The 24602-nt window shown below is 44.0% G+C and overlaps 1 protein-coding gene across 1 annotated transcript in view; it reads right to left on the bottom strand.

Moving 5' to 3' along the window:
• Window positions 1-24602, bottom strand: part of LOC115088464 (cullin-9-like) — a gene marked incomplete in the record, with an annotated part of 195027 nt that overhangs the window by 119651 nt on the left and 50774 nt on the right. Inside the window, 1 exon segment of the mRNA XM_029596738.1 lies at window positions 22420-22610. Coding sequence (XP_029452598.1) covers window positions 22420-22610 — 191 coding nt within the window.

A 24602-nucleotide genomic window follows, 5' to 3' on the forward strand; every position in this document is an offset into this window, starting at 1 on the left:
TAGAAGAGTAGCTGTGGGGCAAGTGAAAGGATCAATATGTTTTTGTTTGCACCAGGAAGTAAACCGTTTCCATTTGAAAGAATAATTCTTTCTTGTGGAAGGTTTGCGTGAAGCTATAAGTACTTGAGAAACATTAGTTGAGAGATTAAGTGATTGTAGGATTAAGCTTTCAACATCCATGCAGTCAGGGATAGGGATTGAAGGTTGGGATGGCGCAACCGACCCTGATCCTGAGTGATGAGATCGGGAGCTACTCCCAGGCGCACTGGATCCTGGACTGACAGGTCTAGCAGTGTGGGAAACCATACTTGTCGAGGCCAATATGGGGCTATGAGTATCATGGACCCCTTGTCCTGTTGCAGCTTCACCAGTGTCTTGGTGATAAGCGGTATTGGAGGATATGCATATAGTAGGCCTGAGTTCCAAGGGCGAGCAAAGGCGTCCTTAGCTGGTTGGTTCTTCGGCTTGTGCAGAGAACAGAAGTTGTCCACTTTGTGTTTCAGATGCGACGCAAAGAGGTCTGTTGTTGGTTGTCCCCAACGTTGGAATATTTTGGTCGCAATAGAGGGATTGAGAGACCATTCGTGTGGTTGGAACCGGCGACTGAGTCGGTCTGCTAGTACATTTTGAATCCCTGCTAGATAAGTGGCCTGTAGGAACATTGAGTGGTTCAAGGCCCAGTCCCAAATTTGTGCAGCTTCCTGACAAAGGAGATACGAGCCCGTACCTCCCTGTTTGTTGATGTACCACATGGCTACAGTATTGTCTGTCTGGATTAGTACAGTCTTGTGTGACAGGCAGTCCTTGAACGCATGCAGCGCATAACGTATAGCTCGAAGTTCCAGAAAATTGATTTGATATGTGGCTTCGAGTTTTGTCCAAGTTCCTTGAGTTTGAAGAGAGTTTACATGAGCTCCCCATCCCAAGGTGGATGCATCTGTAGTTAATGTTATCTGAGGGATCGGTTTCTGGAAGGGTAGGCCCTTGCGCAAATTGTCCTTGATTGTCCACCATTGTAGCGAAGAGCGTAGTTGGTGGGTTACTTGGATGTAAAAGTGCAGTGGTTGAATGGCTTGGATCCATTGCGATCGAAGAGTCCATTGAGTTAGTCGCATGGCAAGTCTTGCCATTGGAGTGACATGAACTGTTGAAGCCATGTGGCCTAGTAATATGAGAAACTGATGAGCTGTCACTCGTGGTTGTATGGACATGGAGTACGCCAACCGGGACAGAGTTTGTGCACGGTCCTCTGGAAGAAAAGCCTGTGCAAGGTTTGTGTTTAATTCTGCTCCTATGTATTGGAGTAGATGAGACGGGTGGAGGTGGGATTTTTGATAATTTATGATAAATTCCAGTCTGTGAAGTAACTGTATTGTGTAATGCAGAGAAGTTAGTGCTCCTTGGTGCGACTGGCTTTTTATTAGCCAATCGTCGAGATAAGGAAAGACATGAACACCTTGTTTGTGCAAATGTCCTGCTATTACTGCTAGGCATTTGGTGAATACTCTGGGAGCTGAGGTGAGGCCGAACAGTAGGACTCTGTATTGAAAATGCTGGTGTCCCACCTTGAATCTTAGGTACTTGCGATGAGGTGGGAATATAGGTATGTGAGTATAAGCGTCTTGGAGATCCAGAGAACAAAGCCAATCCCCCCTTTGTATGAGAGGAAGCATGGTGCCTAAGGATACCATTCTGAATTTTTCTTTCCTTAGGAATTTGTTGAGATTTCTGAGATCTAGAATGGGACGAAGTCCTCCGGTTTTCTTTGGAATGAGGAAATACCGGGAATAGAATCCTCTTCCCTTCTGTGAGTGTGGTACGTGTTCCACAGCTTTTGCTTTCAGAAGAGTAGATAATTCCATTTGTAATTGAGGAATGTGATCGAGATAGGAGTTTTGTGGTGGAAACTCCTGCGGGGGAGCTGTGAAGTCCAGGTGGTAACCCTGATGAACTATGGATAAGACCCACTGATCTGTGGTGATGCTTTCCCATTCGTTGTAAAATTGGGAAATCCTTCCCCCTACTGGTAAATCTGGAAAGGGGTTTGGTTGGCTTTGTTCTCCGGGACTGCTTTCAAAAGCCAGAGGTGGAAGCTGTTTGGGGCGGAGGCTGCGGTCTTGCAGCTCTCTGCTGTCTTTGCTGAGGCCGTTGTTGAGGCCTTGTAGACCGTGGTCTAGAGGTCTGAGGGTAATATCTCCTAGGCCTGTAGAAAGGTCGTCTTGTGTCTCTACGTGGCGGCTTGCGGGCAGGGTGAGGTGTAGTGTCATGTGACAAAGTGGAGAGCTGCTTTAACGTTTCAGAGTGCTCTCTAAGCTGTGCTACGGCATCTTGCACCTTTGTTCCGAACAAGTTGTCACCTTGGCAAGGCAAGTGCACAAGTTTATCCTGGACTTCTGGACGTAAGTCCGATGCCTTCAACCAGGCCCATCTTCGTGCACTGATGCCTGATGCTGCAGTTCTAGAAGAAGTCTCAAACGCATCATATGCCGCTCGCACCTCATGTTTGCCGGCATCCAGACCTTTCTGCACAATCTGTTGTGCTGCCTCCTGCTGTTGTTGAGGTAGAGATGGGAGAAATTCCTCTATCTGCTTCCACAGATTTCTTTGATGCTGCGTCATATACAGCTGGTACGCAGCAATCTTGGAATTCAGCATAGCTCCCTGGTAAATCTTTCGTCCCATAAGGTCTAGGAATCTGTTGTCCTTTCCTGGAGGGATAGAGGCGTGCGTTCTAGATCTGCGTGACTTCTTTTGAGCAGATTCCACAACTAATGAGCTGTGTGGCAGTTGTGGTTTCTCGAACCCTGGGGCTGCTTGGACTAAATACGTAGAGTCCACTCTTCGATTTACTCCAGGTGTTGTACACGGGTGCTCCCAAATCCTTTGTTGAAGTTGCAGCAGCACTTCATGCACTGGGATAGCCAAGTTATGTTTTGGGGGATCTACAAATTGTAGTATCTCCAGTGTCTGCTGTCTTTCATCCTTCTCCGCTTGGAGCTGAAAAGGGATGGATTCTGACATTTCTTGGATGAAGGAAGCAAAGGATAAATCCTCAGGAGGGGATTGTTTCTTGGCCTGAGGCGGAGTACCTTCTGATAAAAAATCCTCTGAAGAATGCTCCGATTGTGTATCTGGCCATGTATCTGTTGGGGGCTGGTATGAATGATGGTCCAGCCTTTTAGATGGTGATATCCCAGATGGTCCTTGTAAAGGATCTTGAGTGTCCGGTGCACCATCACTGACATCACTTTCCTCTTCAGGCTGTGAAGGCAAGGAAGCTAAAAGATCCTGATATCTTTTGTAAGCATTGCATGCAGTCTTCTCTCAGAAGAAACTTCTGGAGCTTGCAGGGATGTATGCTTAGACTTTCCTGATGCCTTCTTCCCTTGCCCTGGAGCTCTGGACGGAGCTAGGGTGTAATGAGGTGTTATTTGTGAAGCAGTTGGCAGTGCTGTAGTTAGAAAAGAGAACATGGAAATGGGAATCAATGAGGAGAAAGGCCTGGAAGCCATTGTGGACATCGAGGTTTGTAAAATAGTCGATTCCATCGATGGCTCTGACAGCTGTATCGATGATGAAGCTGTAGAAATCAGTGGATTAGCCGGTATCGCTGAAGAGCAACTGGCCGCATCCATCGGCATAGAGAGTGCTGTTATCGCAGACGCTGCAGTCGTCCTCGGCATCGAGATCGACGATGGCACCGACATCGATATCGAGGAGGGCATCGACTCGATAGTCGGCATCGATTGGATCATCGGCATCGGCCCGATGGCCGGCATCGACTGAGAAGTCGGCATCGACCCGGAGGTCGGCATCGACCCTAGGGTCGGCATCGGCGATGTCGCCGGCATGTTTTCCTTAAGGGCATCCGTGACAATTTGCTTAATCAAAGCGGTTAAGTCTGTCACGGAAGTCGATGGTATCGATTGCTCTGTAGGCGTTACGGAGGTCGATGACAATTTCCGCTGTTTAGGTACCGGTTCCTCTGGCGGTGGCAATGGAGGAATTGAATGATGTCTACGGTGCTTATGCTTTGTGCGAACCTCAGACACGGATTTTGACGATGCCACGGATGGTGTTGGCGATGAAGCGTCCCCCGAACCTTCTGGGATTCTTGTTTTTAGAAGTATCTTCTTCGATATGCCTACCGGTGAAGATTTAGTCGAAGACGAGGGCGACGGCGATGTTCGGATTTGAAAAATCTGAGCCATCTTTTCATGGCGAAGTTTCCTACCTTTCACCGTCATTTCTTGACATTGGGCACAAGAGGCGATGTCGTGGTCTCCACCCAAACAGCGAACGCACTCGACGTGCGGGTCTGTGATCGACATAGTCCGGTTGCAGGCCGGACATTTTTTGAATCCGGAAGTTTTCTCCGTCGACATCCGTCGATGATTTCGGACTCCTTTTTAGCAAAAAAGAGATTGATGCTCGTCACCAGCCGGTGACAAACCGAGCGAGACCCGTAAGGGGTAAAAAGTTGAAATTTGAAGTTTGTCGTTGTGAGGTAACTCACAGGGCTCCTGTAACCTGCAATGCAGCTAGCAGCGCGGAAAAAAGAAGACTGGAGTGAGACCCCTGTGGCAGGGAATATCATGGCATGCCGGGCATGCTCAGTAGCCTCAGGCAGCCAGTTAAAAGCTTCTAGAAACTTGCCAGAAGTTTTTCCCGCTTAAGGGCTCCGTGAGTGACGTCACCCATATGTGAGGACTAGCATCCTGCTTGTCCTGGGATAAACTAAGAACTACCAAACTAGGTCAGATCCATCAAGCGCAGTATCCTGTCTCCAGCAGTGGCCAATCCAGGCTACAAGTACCTGGCAAGATCCCAAACAGTAAATAGATTCTATGCTGCTATTGTACAGAGATAAGTAGTAGCTATTCCCCAAGACTACTTAGTTAAAAACTGTTTATAGACTTCTCCAGGAACTCGTCAAAACCTTTTTTAGATCCAGCTAGTCTAACTGCCTTAACCACATCCTCCAGTAATGAATTCCAAAGCTTAATTGTGCATTGAGGGAAAAATAATTTTCTACGATTTGTTTTCTAAGTGCTACTTATTAACTGCATGGAATAACCCATAGACTTTGTATTTTTGAAAGAATAAATAACTGATTTACATTTAATCATTCTATTGCAATCATGATTTTGCAGACCTCTGTCAAATCCCCCCTCAACCATCTTTTCTCCAAACTCAACAGCCCTAACCTCTTTAGCCTCTCTCATAGGGCAGCCATTCCATGACCTTTATCATTTTGGTTGCTCTTCTCTGTACCTTTTCCAGTGCAACAGAATTCTGGTGGCCTCACTATGGATCGACACTGAGGCATTATGACATTTGCCATTTTATTCTTCATTCCTTTCTTAATAATTCCTAATATTCTATTTACTTTTTTGGCTGCTGCCGCACACTGAGCTAAGGATTTCAAAGTATTGTGCATTATAATGCCCAGACCCTTTCATAGGTGGTAGCTCCTAACATAAAACCTAACATTGGGTAACTACAGCAAGGATTATTTTTCCCTATATGCATCACCTTGCACTTACCCACATTAAATTTCATCTGCCATTTTGATGCCCAATCTTCCAGTCTCACAAGGTCCTCCTGCAATTCATCACAATCTGCTTGTGATTTCATAAATCATAAATAATTTAGTGTTGTCTGCTAATTTGATCTCCTCACTCGTCGTACCCCTTCCCAGATCATTTATAAATATACTGAAAAGCACCGGTCCAAGTACAGATCCCTGAGGCACTCCACTGTTTACCCTTTTCCACTGAGAAAATTGTCCATTTAATTCTACTCTTTGTTTCCTGTCTTTTAACCAGTTTGTAATCCTCGAAAGGACATCGCCTCCTATCCCATTGATTTTTAGTTTTCTTAGAAGCCTCTCATGAGGAACTTTGTCAAACGCCTTCTGAAAATCCAAATACACTACATCTACCGGTTCACCTTTATCCACATGTTTATTAACACCTTCATAAAAGTGAAGCAGATTTGTGAGGCAAGACTCCCTTTGGGTAAATCCATGCTTTGTCCCACTAAATCATGTCTTTCCATATGCTCTGTGATTTTGATCTTTAGAATAATTTCCACTATTTTTCCCGGAACAGAACTCAGATTCTCTGGTCTATTTTATTTATATATTTAAAAATTTTTGTATACCACTTTTGCAACAGAATTAGATTGAAGTGGTTTCCAAAAAAACATACATAATAAAATAAAATCTAAACATAACAAGCAGCCAGTACAACATAAAACATAAAATAATACATTACAAAATAAAGGGGAATGGAAAGGGCTCAAACAGGAGCTAATTGATTAAATGCTAAGCAACACAAATAGGTTTTCAGTTTCTTCTTAAACTCTTTGGAGTTGGACAGGAGCCTTAGAGTCAGGGAGGGAATTCCATAACGTAGGGCCTGCGTCAAGAACGCGTGCTTTCTTGTAAGATCTAACCCGGCTAGTTTTACTTTTACGGAAGGTACTTCAAGGAGACGTTTGTTTAGGGAACGGAGGTGACGAGTCTGTTGATAAATGCGTAAGCTTGAGCATAACCAGATTGATTAATTCTTATAAAGGAGGTTGTAAATAATCGTAAGGATTTTATACTCAATGGGATAGGGAATGGGGAGCCAATGTAAATAACATAGAGCAGGAGTTATGTGATGATGATGTTTTGCCTCTAGCAAAATATATGAAACAACCACTACTCTCTTAAAAATATTTTTCTTCCACAAAAAGTTTTCTTGAATTCATTTTGAGTCACAGAAGGGTTGAACAACTAAACAACATATTTTTGGTAAATTAGAATTTGCAGCAATGTGGGTTTTTTGAAAATCGAGTACTTTTGGTATTACCTACATTTGTGGATTCGGTTTTTTGGTCTACCAAAATATATGCAGCTGCATTTTGGATCAATTTTAGGGGGCGGAGAGCAGTAGATGGAAGTCACAGATATAGAGTATTACAGTAATCAAGCCCTGTAAGAATAAGGGTTTCTAGTACTGTTCAGAAATCATGAGGATATAATAATAGCTTGAATCTTGAGAAATGATGTTTTTACCAAAGCAGAAATGTTGTGGGACATGGATAAGGCCAAGTCAAGAGTGACTGCAAGATTGCGAGCTTTCGTTGTGATGGGAATAGTAGAATTATCAAGGTTAAGGTAAGTAGGAGGTCGATATGAAGATTGTGGGATAGTGGACAAGTGTAATATCTCAGTTTCCCGGATCACCCCTGAAGCTCTTTGTAAAGATCGGGGTTACAATGGCCCCCCTCCAATCTTTGGATAGCATGGACAATATTAATGATAGGTAACATATGTCTAGCAAGATATCTGAAATTTCATTTTTGAGTTCTTTCAGAACTCTGGAGTGTTTCAGATGATTTGCTATTCTTTCGTTTCTTAATATGCCTTATTACATCTTCCAGCTTCACCGCGATTTGTTTCAGTTCTTATGAAACATTACCACTGAATACAGTTTCTTGCATATCGCACCAAAATCATCTTCAGTAATCACTGAAGCAAATAATCCACTTAAGTCTTTTTACAATGGCTTTATCTTCCCTAAGTGCCCCATTAACCCCTTGATCATCTAATGGTCCAACAACTACCTCCCAGGTTTCCTACTTCCAGCACTGCTTGCCTGGTTTCCTGCTTTGGCTAAGTAACAGTTTAATTTAAATATAACGTTATTTTGTATTTTCCCATTATAGTTTGCTTTATCTCTGTTTAATCCCTCACACCCTCCCCTCTCACCCCTAAATTGTTTCCTTCTTAAATGTCTTCTAAGAACCTAAGATAATTGATTAATATAGGCCTGAAGTACCAATCTCTCAACTAGCTTATTAGTCACTAATAGCAAAATGTGCTTTATGCAGTGCAACAATTGTGGCGCTTATATCTCAAGGCCTATCATCTGAATAACTAAGGGTTGTCTAATTTGCCTTCAGCTGTCTGCCATGAATAAGGAGCTAATGCACTTGAAAGCAGAGTTGCTTACCTGTAACAGGTGTTCTCACAGGACAGCAGGATGTTAGTCCTCACATATGGGTGACATCATCAGGATGGAGCCCAATCACGGAACACTTTTGTCAAAGTTTCCAGAACTTTGACTGGCCCCTACTGGGCATGCCCAGCATGGCACTAACCCTGCAGCCAGCAGGGGTCCCCCTTCAGTCTCGTTTTATAGCAAAAAAGTATGTGCGAAAAATAAAATAAGAAAACGTAAACGAATCCAACTCCGCGAGATGGCGGGCAGGTTTCGTGAGGACTAACATCCTGCTGTCCTGTGAGAACACCTGTTACAGGTAAGCAACTCTACTTTCTCACAGGACAAGCAGGATGGTAGTCCTCACATATGGGTGAGTACTGAGCTGAGGATGCCCGAGCAAAGCAATAAATGTACCCAACGGCGTGCAACAGGCACAACAACAGGGGTGGATTTTGGTTAGAAGGGCATCCTGAACGGGATGGTGGAAGGATGTTAGTAAGTTAAACTGAAACAAGTTGCGTAGAACAGACTGGCCGAAGATGGAATCTTGTCTGCCAGCCTTATCTAAGCAATAATGTGCTGCGAAGGTATGGAGAGAGCTCCAGGTAGCGGCCTTACAAATATCAGCAAACGGCACCGAACGGAGGTGCGCTACTGAAGTCGCCATGGCCCTGATAGAGTGTGCTTTCACACGGTTTTGCAGTGGAATGCCTGCTTGCTGGTAGCAAAAAGAAATACAGTCCTATAACCAGGAGGAGAGAGTCTGCTTTCCCAAAGGATTTCAGAGTTTGATGGTATCAAAGGAAACAAGCAATTGCGTGGATTTCCTGTGGGCTGACGTGCATTCTAGATAGAAGGATAGAGCACGTTTGCAATCTATTTATTTTTATTTATTAATTTTTATATACCGACGTTTCATAAGAACATATCACATCAGTTTACATCAGTTTACAAATATTCTTTTAATAATACTTGCATTTCCAAAATTAAGTGAGAAAAATAAGTTACAAAGTTTCATAATAAATTAAAACAAAACAAAATAGTAAAATAATTAGTCATAAAATGTAAGCAGTTAAAGGTGTAGGAAAGTAAGAACAGAGATTAAAACAAAATCTGAGTATATATTTTATTTTTAGGGAATATAATCATTGGTTAACACTCCTGAAAGGCTTGTTTGAATAGCCAAGTTTTAATATTTATTTATTTATTCAAAAGGTTTTATATACCAACAACCGTTTGCACATCGTGTCGGTTTACAGGTAACTTAGAACCAAGGTATAGATAGGCATGGCCTTTACAAAGAACAATGAACAATCAACATATAGCAAACAGAAAACTAGATAATTTAGTTGAAAGGATTCAACTGGGGGTAACAAATTAGGAGAGGGGGATGAACAACAAAAACAATAAGAAATAATACTCTTTTTAAATATTTTAAAGCCAGATTCCAACCTTAGTTCCTGTGGTAAAGAGTTCCACAGTTGGGCCCTGTTCTCCTGGATTGGAATGGGGCCTGGGAAAAAAGGTAGGTAGGATGATGGATTGATTGATATGAAATTCCGACACTACCTTTGGTAAGAATTTAGGGTGAGTGCGGAGCACTACCCTATCATGCAGAATTTTAGCGTAAGGCGGGTAGGTAACTAAAGCCTGTAATTCACTAACCTTGCGTGCGGATGTGATCACAAGAAGAAAAACTACCTTCCAGGTGAGGTAGCGGAGATCACAGGAATGGAGAGGCTCAAATGGAGGTTTCATGAGCCATCCCAAAACCACATTAAGTTCCCAAGCAAGGGCCGGAGGGCGCAATGGAGGTTTCAAATGGATCAAGCCTCTCATGAAACACGATACTAATGGTTGTGTTGAAATGGAGACATTCCCTATACCCTTATGATAGGCAGACATTGTACTAACATGCACTCTAATAGAGGAAGGTTTTTTTTTTGGTTTTTTTTTATTCAACTTTTAAATTATTATAACATTACATTATAAATTAGAATTACAAGCATTTAAAGCAATTACATAATTCTATAATAATCTCTACCCTGAAATAGATTGCCTGTACATAACATAGGAAATCCACAAGCTATTTAACAGAAATCAAGCGGTACATCAAATATAGACTATACTGTTATCCAAAGAAAATGGAGAGTACACTGAGTCTTAACTAAATACATGCTTCTAACTGCTAATCTGTGCTAACTGGGGTGTGGGAGCTCAAGAACTTCTGGAGCTGAGATACTTCATAAAAACATATTTGTCGCTTGAGAAAAAGATCTCACATCGACAAGGAAACTTTACAATCATTTTAGCAGCAATTGCTTCTACATCAGATCTAAGGTTCAAGAAACTTTTCCTTCTGATCTGCATTGACCTAGACAGGTCCAGGTATATCCAGATCTTTTGTCCAATTAATAGAGGAAGTTTTTAGGCCTGACTGACAGGTGCCAGAGATAGTCCAGAAACCTCGCAGTGGAACAAGTTAATGGGTCTATGGACATGGAAGTGCACCAGACCGTAAACCTCTTCCATTTAGAGCGATAAGACCTTCTCGTTGAAGGCTTTCGTGAAGCCACCAGGACTCGGGATACCGACTTTGAAAGGTTAAGAGGATGGAGTATTAACCTTTCAACATCCAGGCCATCAGAGACAGAGTCTAGAGGTTGGAGTGACATAAGTACCCTTCGTTCTGAGTTATTAGAAGGGATCTGTCCCCATGGGAATGTGCCGGCGTACTGGAGGACTGGAAACCATAGCTGACGAAGCCAGTAGGAAGTTATCAGAATCATGAATCCTTTGTCCTGCCGGAGCTTCATGAGTGTCTTTGAAATGAGAGGAAGTGGAGGGTACGCATAAAGAAGACCGCTGGTCCAAGAGAGGGCGAAGACATCTCTTGGATGTGAGTGGCAACTGTGAATGAGAGAGCAGAAATTGTTTACTTTGTGGTTGTGGACCGACGCAAAGAGGTCTATGCGAGGATAACCCCAGCATTGGAATATCATGTCCGCTATCGAGGGGTCGAGAGACTACTCGTGCGGATGGAAAGTATGACTCAGCTTGTCCGCCAGGAGATTGTCCACTCCCGGCAAGTAGGTTGCTTTGAGGTACATCGAGCGGGTAAGGGCCCATGCCCATATCTGTGCAGCTTCCTGACACAGAAGGTAGGAGCCCATTCCCCCTTGTTTGTTGATGTACCACATTGCAACCTGATTGTCGGTTTGAATCAGGATGGGTTTATTTGATAGGCAATCCTGAAAGGCCTTGAGGGCATATTTGATTGCCCGTAACTCCAGGAAATTTATCTGGTGTTTGGCTTCCTCTGGAGACCAGGTTCCCTGACTCTGCAGGTCGCCTACATGTGCGCCCCTCCCAAGGTTGGAAGCATCTGTTAAGGTAATTTGAGGATCTGGAGCCTGAAATGGAAGGCCTTGAATGAGATTGGAGTGGTGTATCCACCAGGCTAGTGACAGACAGAGCTGTTTGGTAACGTGGACAATGCTGGACATTGGTTGACAAGCTTGAATCCACTGGTATTTTAAGGTCCATTGCATCACTCTCATGGCTAGGCGAGTCATCGGAGTGACATGCACCGAGGACGCCATGTGACCCAGCAGAATGAGGAAGTGACGAGCAGTTGAAGATGCTAGAGTCTGTGGGTGATGCGCCAGAGAGGCTATGGTGAAAGCGCGATCCAGGGGGAGGAAGGATTTCGCCTGTATAGTGTTTAGGTCAGCCCCTATAAAGGATAGAGTTTGGGATGGAACTATCTTGGATTTTTTATAGATGATTAGAAACCCTAAGGAGATCAGGGTGTGGATAGTGAGACGCAGAGAGGCTAGTGCATCCTGCTGAGTCGGAGCCCTTATTAGCCAATTGTCAAGATAAGGGTAGACATGCACACCCTGATTCCTGAGGAAGGCTGCAACCACCACCAGGCACTTGGTGAATACTCGTGGAGTGGACGCTAGGCTGAATGGTAGTATACGGTACTGGAAATGACGAGGACCGACTAGGAAACGCAAGTACTTGCAACTCGAGTTAGCAAGGATTGGATACGCCTCCGGTCTAAGCTACTCTGCCACTTCCATGCTGCCACTGGAAGCTCTCTCTGCCCTTCGTTGTTATTCATCTAACCTGGGTACCCGCTCCTTGGGGGCCCTATACTTTCTTTCAGGTGCCTATCTGGGATACCAGGTACTCGCTCCTCGAGGGCCTGCTCTCCCTGCCTTGGTGCCTGCAATCCAATTACTTCTGCCTGTCAGGATCTCCATCAATACAGCTACCAACTTAGTGAGTAATCTAACCTTTGTCAGTCTGTCTCATCTACAGCTCAGCTCTGGGTACCTGCATCCAGAACTCCCTATACTACCGTGTGCTGTTAACATCTGCCATTGTGAGACGGGTCTCCTCTGCCGAGGGCCCCTGGACTGCTACTACTGGATCACCTCACTACTGCCACCTCTGGTGGTATCATTCAGCTGTATAATAAACACAAATCTTCTGTGTTTGCGTGTCTCGAGTCTAGCCTAGTACTGCAGTTCCTCACGGGGCTCCTCCTCGTGGGATTGGCCATCACTGCAGTACCCAAGAATCCACTCCAACACCTCAAAACCATAACAGCGTGTAAGCATCTTGGAGATCTAGAGAGCATAGCCAATCTCCTCTTTGTAGAAAGAGGAAGTAGAGAGTCCATGGTTACCATTTTGAATTTTTCTCTCTGCAAAAATTTGTTTAGAGCGAGAAGGTCCAGTATCGAGCGTAAGCTACCTGACCTTTTTGGTATTAGAAAATACCGGGAATAGAACCCCTGCCCTTGCTGGGGAGAGGGGCACTGGTTCTATTGCTCGAGATTTGGGAGGGAAGAGACCTCCTGTTTGAGCAAGGGAGAGAGATCGGACGTTCCCCACGTCAGCAGAAGTGGAGTGTCCGCTGGAATAGTCAGGAAATTTAGGTGGTAACCCTGAGTGGTCTGTGGTGACTGTATGCCAAACATTGTTGAAGTGGCAGAGTCGACCACCGCGGAAGAGGAGGTTGGCTTACACTCTCTAGGAAGGAGTCAAAATCCCGACGCTGGTCCAGGCTGAGAGGCTGGTTGAGACTTTTGAGCCCTAGTCTGCCTGGATTGACCTTTTTGGTAAGGTGTGGAAGGGCGTCCTCTAGAAGCTGGAGGGAAACATTTCTTGGCTTGTAGGTTGGCCGTTTGGAGTCACGCTTGAAAGTTCTCTTAGGGGCGGATGGAAAGTCAGACAGCACAGAAGAAAGCTGGTGCAGCGTTTCATGGTGGTCCTTCAACTGCACCACAGTCTCTCGGATCTGTTCACCAAAGAGATTGTCACCAACACAGGGTAGATTTGATAACCTGTCTTGGACTTTGGTCTTAAGTCCAAGGATTTGAGCCAGACCCATCTTCTCGCACTAATGCCCGCTGCCGACACTCTAGAGGCAGTGTCAAAAATGTCATACGCAGCGTGGACCTTGTGCTTTCCAGCATCCAGGCCTTTTTGAGCTAGTGAATGATGTTGAGCCTGGAGTTGCTCTGGTAAAGACTCAGAGAAATCCTGGATCCTCTTAAAAAGGTCTCTGTTATACTGGGTCATGTATAACTGGTAAGAGGCAATGCTAGATATGAGCATTGAACCATGGAAGACCCGCCTACCAAAAACATCCAGGGATTTTTGTTCCTTCCCTGGAGGTATGGAGGAATGAGGTTTTGAACATCGTGCCTTCTTCTGGCCTGATTAAACAACCACAAAGTGATGATCCAACTGTGATTTTTGGAATCTAGGTGCTGACTGCACAAGATAGGTGGCATCTGTCTTACGGTTAACAGGTGGGTGTTCCCAGTTTTTTTTCAGGAGATCCAACAGGACTTCATGAATAGGTATAGACATGATTTCCTTAGGGGCATCAAGAAATTGGAGTACTTCCAGAATCTTATGCCTAGAGACCGTCTGTCTGAAGTTCAAAAGGAATGGTTTCAGACATTTCTCCTTGATGAAATGTATTTATTTTATTTTATTTATTTAAACAGTTTTATATACTGACAACCGTTTGCACATCGTGTCGGTTTACATGTAACTTAGTAACCAAGGTATAAGTAGGCATTGCCTTTACATGGAACAATGAACGATAAAAACGCAGTAACAAAGCAAAAACTAGATATGTTAAGGGGGGGATATATAACTGGGATATATAACTGGGAGTGACGTAATTGGGAGTGGGGAAAGAGAAAAACAGTAGCAAATAGGATAAGGTTATGTACAAAATTCAAAGATAGATTAGTATATAAAGCTGGCTCATGTTAGGGGGGAAGAAAAAGGGAGAAAGGGGTTAGAGGGGCAACTGTTAGAGGACAAATATTAGAGGTGGGTCAAGGAGGGGGAGGGTTAGCAGGTGAGGATGGGGGGGGGGTAGGCTTGGAGGAAGAGCCAGAAGGGCATGGAAATTGATACAAGACAGATCTTCTGGTGGAGAATGTCACCTTTCATCTGGTGGAGAGGGTTCTGATGGAAGATCATCTGTATCCTGAGTCATATCATCGGTCCAAGGATCATAGGGTTAATCTCCAGCACCTAGTGGGTCTCCAGTGGGGAGAAAAGGTGCGAATCCTGAAGGACCAGGCCTAGGCATTGGTGGCGGCACCGACGGCATTGATGGAGGCACCGACTACGCCGACTGATGCAGTCTGTGTGGAAGGCACCGGAGCCACCAGTGCCCTCGGTTCCATCGGTGGAAGGACTCCGATCAACGCAACCGAGGACCGGTACCGGCGTCAATGGAAGTTTGAAGCCCTGAAGTGCTTTACCGATGGCCTCTTGGAGAATCTGATCCAATTCCTCGCAGAAGCCTGGGGCATGGAACCCCGGCTCCGGAGTAAGAGGTAGCACTGGCGTAGTTGGAGGAACCACCGGTGAAGGTGGAACTCCGGATCCCTGCACCACTGAACTTGGGGAACACCTCGGTGACACGGCCTTTTCTGGATGGAGCTTCTTTGCCGGTTGCTCCATCGACGTCTATGCCAAGGGCTTGCCTGGATTGATGGACTGAGACTTTCGATGTCGGTGTTGATGTTTTTCACAGTGATCTCTTCGGTCCTTTTCTTGGGGAGGCAAGGAGGGAATCGACACCTTTGGAATCGTCAACACCGGTCAGGCAGCAGCGGTATCACGGTGCTGGCGAGAGGTGGATGGCACTGGCTCAGACGACGTTGAAGCTATCGATGAAGTCGAGGTTTTCAACTGAAAGAGAAACTGCATTTTCTCTACACGAGCCTTGCGGCCCTTTGGTGTCATTTGGGCACATTTGGAGCAAGTTAAGACATCGTGGTCGGACCCCAAACACATAACACAGACCCTGTGCGGTTCAGTGATGGACATTGTTCGAGCACAGTCGGGGCACCGACGAAAACCCGACGCCATGACTGACAAAAATTTTTATTTTTTTTAAATTTATTCTTTATTAATTTTCAGCTTACATAAACAGCAAAAACAGTTTAAACAAAAACTGTGCATGCCAATGCAATAATTCGTATAATCATAATCTGAACTAATTAACATCCTTAGGCACCATTTGCATATAAAGATAATACAGATTATTGATTATACATCCAATTTATAAAGAAATAGGAGATCCAGAATTTCAAAATTAGCAAAGCAGGAAATAATTATAAAGAGAAAAACAAAGAAGGCACATCAAATTATCCCTATATCCCGTGGAAAGTTCAAGTAGCATTATTTAAGGCAATTCGTGAATCAAGAAAATTACGTAAATCTTGCGGGTCAAAATACACATATCTTTGAGTATTTATTTTTAATACGCATTTACTAGGATATCGGATCACCATGTGTGCACCCAGGTTTTTGACTTCCTGGGCCATTTGAAGAAATTGCTTTCTACGCATTTGCGTATCTCTTGTTATGTCCGGATAAACACATACTTTTTCACCAAGATAAAGTTTATCCCTATTTCAAAGAAATAGCCTCAAAATAGAGTCTCTATCCGAAGAAAAAACAAATCTTATACAAAGAGTTCCCCGGAATTCTATTTGTTCTTCCATGGACTGTTCCAGAAAGCCTGTTAGATTTTCCAGATCTTGGGGCTGTATCTCTATATTCTGTTGGCATTTTCCTGCCATCTTCCCAGTATTTATATAGAAAATCTTTTCTATAGGAGGTATACCATCTGAAGATATTTGCAAATTTTCCTGTAGGAACTTTTTAAGTTCTTCCAAGGGTGAAATCAACTTTACTCGTGGAAAATTCAATATTCTCAGGTTTTTATACCTAGCTTGATTTTCTATGTTCTCAATTTTTCTTATATTATTCTTCTCAGATTTTATTAATCCAACCTGGACTTCTTTTATTTGAACTATTTGTTCTTGTATGCTTTCAATCTTTTCAGTATGTTGAATCACAACAGGGTCCAATCTTTGTATTTGAATCTATGTAGATGAAATCATACTGGACAGGATTTTAGCTCTAATAATACAGTCCAAACATTCTCCAAAGTTATTTTTTGCACTTGATCTACAAGAGAAGGTAAAATAATGCTTACTGGAGCTTCTTGGCGGCGTTCATGCCTAATTTCCAAGGCCGCCGCCATTTCCTCCTGCCCCTCTGGCGTTGATGTCATTGGTGAGGCAATTAGAGCTTTTTCTCCGGCCTCTCTCAGCTGTAGCTGCCGAGGGTTCCCAGGTGTTGCCAAAACCGAGCCTGACTCCACATTATTCTCCCCTTTTTCCACTCCAAAAGAGCCTTCTGCTACAGCCTCTTTGGGCTGGGCATTTTGACCCGGAAGCAGGGGTTGTAAATGGATCGGCGGCAGGGGAGCCCCGGGAGCTCCGGGGCTTAAAGTTGTATTCAGGTCTAAAGCCGCTGGGATTCGCTCCAAACCAGCGGCTACCGCAGACTCATCTCCCGGAGGTCTATTGACCGGCGTGAAAAAGCCTTCTATCACAGGTTGAGATAGGGCAGAGATCGGGGTTGTCAGAGTTTCTACCCGAACTCTCCCTTTTCTCTTTGTATGAGGCATTTTCTTTGAGGAAATTTTTTCAACTCAGGAGCGCTTCCTCACACAGCCTTCTTTCAAGACGCCATTTTGGATCTCCCATGACTCTGACAAAAATTTAGCCACGGTGCGGTCGATGGCCAGTAGGCCCCGAAGGGAAAACTCGACGGGAATCAACCGCAAGAAGGTTAAGCCTTACTTTTCGACCGCGTAGTATAAGTATTGATAGGGGGACCCTTATGGGGTAGAATGTTTTTGAAAATTTTGAAAGAAGTTCCGTGAGGATAATTCCTGCCAGGAATCTCAAGAGCTCCTTGACCCGCGTGGCTACTGCTGCACGGAAAAAAGAAGACTGAAGGGGGACCCCTGCTGGATGCAGGGTCAGTGCATTGCTGGGCATGCCCAGTAGGTGCCAGTCAAACTTCTAGAAACTTTGACAAAAGTGTTCCGTGATTGGGCTCCATCCTGATGATGTCACCCATATGTGAGGACTACCAGCCTGCTTCTCCTGTGAGAAAGATATTTTATAAGATTCAAATAACCTCCCCTTCCTTGCAGCATCCAGAATATCTCTCCCAACTCTCAGGGAAGATTCAGAAACTCATGTATAAATGTTTACAGTGGGCTCTGGTAGAACAAGACCTGTGATTCTAAGACACCCAGTTTCCCAACTATGAAGTATCCCCACTCCCAAAGAGAAGTCTGACATCCAGGATTCAGAATCCCAGAAATAACTGGATTACAGTGGGCTTTGGTACAATAAGGCCCGTGAAAAGGAGACACTTACTCTCCTTGCTGTTAACCTTACATAATGCATTTTCTGCACTGGAAAATGAAGAAGTCCATTTAACAGAGTATGAAATGATATCTGAAAGGGAAGTAGTCATCCAATGCACCCAGAAACCCTTCAACATGATCAAATATCATAAAAAAAAAAATCTGCTTCTGCTGGGAGATTCAGAGGAATCAATTTGGGAACTAATTTTGTTGGGGACAACAGTTAAATGCCTTCCAGGATCCTCAACTAACAGAAATGTAAACCAGGTGGTCAAAGCAATTATAAAAGACAGTAAGTACTCTGATATCAATGTTGTCATCTATCCGGAGACCAATGACCTTGCTAGAAACGGTGTCCATAAGATACAGAAAGATTTCCAAAACCTAGGGAAAAAAAGGTTAGACACTCAGCAAAGACCATTGCCTTTTCAGAAGTATTACCTGTTCATGGAAAGAGGAAGGAAAGGTTATACCATACAGATAATTTCAATGCCTGACTCAAAAACTGGTGTAAAGAATGTGGATTTGGATGTATTAAAGGCTGGGAACGTATAAGGTGCAATAAAAGATTATATGGTAAGGATGGCCTACATTTGTCAATGGCAGGAAAGAGGATGCTAAGTGAAAAATTCAGATCATACATTATCAGGCATTTAAAACAGGGAGCAGGGGTGGCAGGAGGTGGCCAGTGAATCTGGCAAGTCACCCCCAAGCAAAACAGGAAGAGAGAAGAGGAAGTAACAAAATCTATCAGTTCAAAAAAGCAGAAAAGGTGAATAAGAAGAGCAGCTGGAAGGCTATGACTACAAATGCTCGTAGTCTGGGCAACAAAATCCCAGACCTGCAGGCCCTAATGGTGGAGGCAGACTTTGGACATTGTTGCTGTCATGGAGACCTGGTTCACTGATTCTCATGATTGGGATACGGCCATCCTGGACTATAACTTGCTAAGGACAGAGAGGACAGAAAAGAAGGAGGAGTAGTTCTTTATGTCAAACACAATATCCAAGCAACTGAATTGCTAAGGATGTAGGGAAGAGAAGCAGCATTGTGGACGTCCTAAGAAAAGAAGATGGTGCATCCATTTTTACTGGTGTGATCTACAGGCCACCGACTCAAACATGACAGAGAACTTATGGAAGACATCCAAAAGGTGGGAAAAAAGGGAGAAGTGTTGATCATTGGAGATTTTAATCTGCCAGATGTGGATTGGAGAATCCCTTCTGCAGAATATACAAGACGTAGAGAGATAGTGGATGCCCTTCAAGATGTTCTGCTCAAACAAATGGTAATGGAACCCATGAGAGAGGGTGTAATAATCGATCTGGTGCTCACTAATGGTGATAATGTCTTTAATGTTCAGGCTGGGGCTCACCTAAGCACCAGTGATCATCAGACTGTATGATTCGACTTTACGAATAGGACATAAAAGTCACATGAAGACAAGTTTTGAATTTCAAAATTATGGACTTTGTCAAAATGGGGATGTACCTGGAGGAAGAACTGGAAGACTGGAAGGAAATGAGTGAGGTGGAACAACAGTGGGCCAAATTAAAAGGAGCAATTACAAAGGCAACAAATCTATATGTTAGAAAAGTAAACAAGAGGGTTTTTTTAATGAGCTTTATCTTTTAACAGCTAATTTATTCTTTTACCCTGTGTAGTTTTCTAGCTGTTACTATTTTATGAATATTGTATTTCTACCTTTGGTCTAATTTTTGTAAACCGATGTGAAAGCTTGTCTGATGTATCGGTATATAAAACCCAATAAAACCAAACCATTAAAAAGAAACCAATCTGGTTCTCAAAGGAGGTAGCTGAAAAAATAAAGGCAAAAAGGATAGCGTTCAAGAAGTATAAAAGATCCCCCCAAAAAAGAACATAGGGAAGAATATATGTTAAAACTGAAAGAGATGAAGAAAGAAATAAGGAAAGGAAAAGGTCACGTAGAAGAAAGGATGGCCAAAGATGTAAAGTGAGGAGACAAAGCATTTTTCAGATACATCAGTGAAAGAAGAGAGGTCAGAAGTGGTATGGTGAAACTGAAAGGTAACAAGGAGCAATGTGTAGGGAGTAACAAAGAAATGGCAGAAATATTAAACAAATACTTTAGTTCAGTATTCACTAAAGAAGACAATGGAGAAGGACCATTGCTGGTTAACAAGCCCGTAGATGGGGATGGAGTAGACCAAACTCCATTTTACATAAAAGAAGATAGGTGAAGAACAAGGCAAACAAAATGGGCAAGACCATAGGGAGAAACACTCCAGGATATTGAGAAAGCTCTGATATGTGCTGTTGGTTCTGCTGAAGGATCTGTTCAATAGATCCCTGAAAACAGGAGTGGTACCGCGGGATTAGAGAAGAGTGGTGGTGGTCATCCTTCACAAGAGTGGTAGCAGAGAGAAGGCCAGAAAGTTCAGGTCGGTTAGCCTCACTTTGGTGGTGGGTAAATTAAAAAACAGAGACTCTGGTGAAGGAAAGTTTAGAGAACCATCTACAATCCGGTGGGTTGCTAGCCCCAAGGCAGCATGGATTCACCAGGGAAGGTCCTATAGGACAAATCTGATTGATTTTTTTGATTTGGTGACTAGAGAATTGAATCGAGGAACAGCACGCGATGTGATCTACTTGGATTTCAGCAAAGGTTTTGATATGGTCCTGCATAGGAGGCTTGTGATTAAAACGAGAAGCTTGGGAGTGAGATCCAAGATGGTGGCATGGATTAAAAACTGGTTGACTGATAAGAGACAGATTATAATGATAAATGGAACCTACTCTGAAGAGAAAACGATATTAAGTGGAGTGCCACAGGGTTCAGGGTTCGGTTTTGAAACTGGTTCTGTTCAATATTTTTGTTAGCGACATTGTGGAAGGGATAGAAGGTAAAATCTGTCTATTTTTGGATGATATTAAGATCTGCAATAGAGTGGACATGACTGAAGGAGTAGAGAGAATGAAAAGAGCTTTAAGAAAGCTGGAAGTGTGGTCAAAGATTTGGCAGCTGAGATTCAATGCCAAGAAGTGCAGAGTCGTGCATCCATGGTACAGTAATCCAAAAGAGCTTTATGTGATGGAGGGTGAAAGACCGATGTGCACAGACCATGAGAGGGATTTGGGGGTAATAATGTCTGGAGATCTGAAGATGGCAAAGCATCCTTGAAAGGGTGAGAAAGCTCTAAAGCTTAGCAGTCTCTTATCACATTTAAATGTCTTCACAAGAGTCTAAAGATTTCGCTCCCACACTTCCCTGGGTTGCTGTGGTAGGGGGCACCACTGTTTTTGGATGAAAGCAGAGAAGGACGTTGTTAAGATGATTACGGGTCACGACTTGCATTTATCTGCTCAGGAATGTCTGCTGAGCAGCGAGGCTTTCATTCCCCACCTTCTTCCTCCAGCGAGAAGTGCCAGAGCTCATTCCTGGAAGCAGGAGCCGGGGGGGATTTAGTCAAATCTGCAAAGAACTCAGCAAGAACTGCTGGGACTGAGGAGAGGAGAGCAAACTGACCAATGACGCTCTCTACTGAGCTCCTGCCTTGAAAATAAAAAGTTCAGAAAGAAATAATGAAACCCGGAGAACTCTGCTGATTACCCTCGTCCCCTGAAAGCAGAGCCCCTCTCCCTCCTCACTCATGTTTCCCTCCTCCCCTGAGAGTAAAATCCCTCTCCCTCCTCTCTCCCCTGCATTTCTACCTTCTAAGATGCTCTTTCCAACCACCTCATTTGTAAATCATACTGGTCTTTCTTCTCTTGTTTGTTTTTAGTTTGAAATGAAATTTTTCTTGCCCTTATAATTGATTCTATTCTTTAGAAAAACAAACTGCAATGGAAGAAGATAGAAAAGAAAGAAAAGGAGGTGGTGAGAGACAGTGCTGGGTTCATCGACGTCTCTGGTAACAATCGCCAGGACCCTTGCCTTTTCACTCTTTGCATTCTAACATTTCAAGACTATTTCTAAAATAAAGAGTTTCAACCTTATTCATTTGTTACTATTCCCTGAGAAATCAGCGTGGGTTACAATCTTACAGACATCAATAACATGACAAGAATACAGAAAAAAGTAACCCGCGGAGCATTATCAAAGAGGGGATCCCTTCCAGGTCCCCCTCGCCCTGCTGTAAACCTGCCCCTTCTGGGTACCTCCCCCTCTCCTTCCATCCATCATCTGCCCCTCCTGATTCTACATTAGAACATAAGAACATGCCATACTGGGTCAGACCAAGGGTCCATCAAGCCCAGTATCCTGTTTCCAACAGTGGCCAATCCAGGCCATAAAAACCTGGCAGGATCCCAAGGGGTAGAGAGACTCCATGATGCTTATCCCAGGATAAGAAGTGGATTTCTGAAACTCTACTTTAATAATTTTAAATGGACTTTTCCTCCAGGAACTTAAATGTATTACTCAGTAACTTCATTGTGTGTCCCCTGGTCTTTGTACTTTTCAAAAGAGTAAACAACTGATTAACCTTTACTCATTCCATTCCCCTCATTATTTTTAAACACCTCTATCATATCCCCCCCCTCAGCCGTCTCTTCTCCAAGCTGAAAAGTCCTAACCTCTTCAGCCTTTCCTCATAGGGAAGCTGTTCCATTCCCTTTATCATTTTGTCCTTCTCCTGGGACCCCTCTCCTCCATTACCTGCTCCTCCAGATCCTGCCGAATAATGCGATTGACTTCTTGCTGCTCCTGTGGTTCCAGTTTCTTAATAAAGAAGAGGAGCTCCCACCACTCTGACTGGCTGAGGGTCCCCGAGTCCTCCATCACACGCTCCATCAAGTAAGGCAATGAATACGAGCTTCCGTGAGGTCTGCAGTAAAACACCTGTGACACTGCAGAGGAAACACCACGAGACAAAGACATTAGTTCCCAAAACGTGCAGCGGGGGATTTTCAAACTCTCCATGTACGTGGAGGGTCTGGGAGTACAGGGCTGCACACCGAATTTTCATACTGGGAACTTACGTCACGCGTCCCAGGTTTAAAATGTGCTCGCGCGTATAAAAGCTGACAACTCCTAAGAGATCCACTAATAACATGTCCTCACAACACCACTTAAAATCTGGAGCACAGTTACATCCGCTAAGCTTATTTTAAATAGTACACATGCACGTACACAGAGGACCGGAAATTACAGCATAGGTGGGTGCACACAAGCTTTAAAGTTAACATTTAAGAGGTTGATTTTAAAACAAGTGCGCATGTGCCCAGACACACAAAGAGCGAGTGAAGATATGCTAGAATTTTATAATCGGGCACCCGCTTACGAGCATGTTTTGTGTGGAGGAATAGCCAGTGGTGAAGAGCAGTGCCTATGAACCAGGAGACCAGGGTTCGAGTCCTGCTGACGCTCCTTGTGACCTTGGGCAAGTCACTTTACCCTCCATTGCCTCAGCTACAAACTTAGATTGTGAGCCCTCTGGGGGTAGGGAAATCCCTACAGTACCTGAATGTAATCCACTTTGAAGCGCTGAAAAAAGTGTGAAAAGCGGAATATAAAATAAAATGCACCAACTGCGCGTAGGCATGCTTCTAAAAAGAGTTACTCGAGCACAGCTAGCACGCGTGTGTCTTCAATAGGACCATGTTGGCATTTAGAGAGGTTGCAATAAATGCCAAAGGGGACCAGGTGTCTAAGTAAAGTGCAGAGATATTCCAAATCACCCTGTCAACTGATAAGAAGGCTCTTAATACAAGCAAAAAACACACTTTAAATGTCTGTATACAAATGTTTGGAGTTTCTACAAACTCCAAACCCTCAAAAAACTAAAGCCTCTCCTCCACGCCCACGACTTCCGCACTGTCATGCAAACCACTATACTTTCAAAACTCGACTATTGTAACTCCCTTCTCTTAGGCCTCCCAACCTCCACCATCAAACCCCTGCAAATCCTCCAAAATGCTATGGCTAGAATCTTAACAAACACCAGAAAAACTGATCATATCACTCCCATACTACAAGATCTACATTGGCTCCCTATTACCTTCCATTCCCAATACAAAACACTTACCATCCTCCACAACACATTATACAAAAACAACTCCCCCTGGCTTGAAGATATGCCACAATTCCGTCAATCCAATCGCCCCACTAGAAACTCCCTTGCTGGCACCCTCCAAACCCCCTCACTCAAAATTGGTCACCTTACTACCACCAGAGATAGAGCCTTCTCCATTGCTGGTCCTACCCTCTGGAACTCCCTTCCCGCCAAACTCCGCTTGGAACCATCCCTGAGCCATTTCAAAAAAGGAATCAAGACATGGCTCTTTAAACAGGCTTACCCCAACTCCTCTCAACCCTAGTCAATGACCTCCCCTGTATCAACACAGCTCCCGCCCGGCCCACCTCCTTCTCATTGACCTCCTCCGTTCTACCCTAGCACCCTCCCTGCCTCATCCGTCACCTTCATCCCCTGCAAAGTCAAGACTCTCCCAACCTTTCTCCCCTCACCCTCTCCAGCGCCCCGTAGCCTCTCCCCACCCCTTCACCCCTTAGCAACATTTCCTCTAAAGTACACCTGCCTTAAAGTACCTTTTTTCCCTTTGCCCCACCCTCATCCCCCTCACTCTTCCCCCACCCCTTCCGCCCTTTTTCCTCTTCGCTCCCTCCCTTTCTGCCCCCCTCCCCTCATTCAATTGTACAGTAGTGCACATAATTTATTTATATTGTTCATAGTTCATATGCTAAGCCTATGAGTGCACACTCCTCCCTAACATTGTATATAAGTTCACTTGTACATCTAATTTTAATATGGATAATCAAAATCCATTACGTTCTACCAAGTTGTATTTCTGTTCGCTGACTCTCTTTCTATGCACTGTCAT

This window comes from Rhinatrema bivittatum, chromosome 3 (assembly GCF_901001135.1).
Source record: "Rhinatrema bivittatum chromosome 3, aRhiBiv1.1, whole genome shotgun sequence".
In the NCBI taxonomy this organism is placed as follows: domain Eukaryota; kingdom Metazoa; phylum Chordata; class Amphibia; order Gymnophiona; family Rhinatrematidae; genus Rhinatrema; species Rhinatrema bivittatum.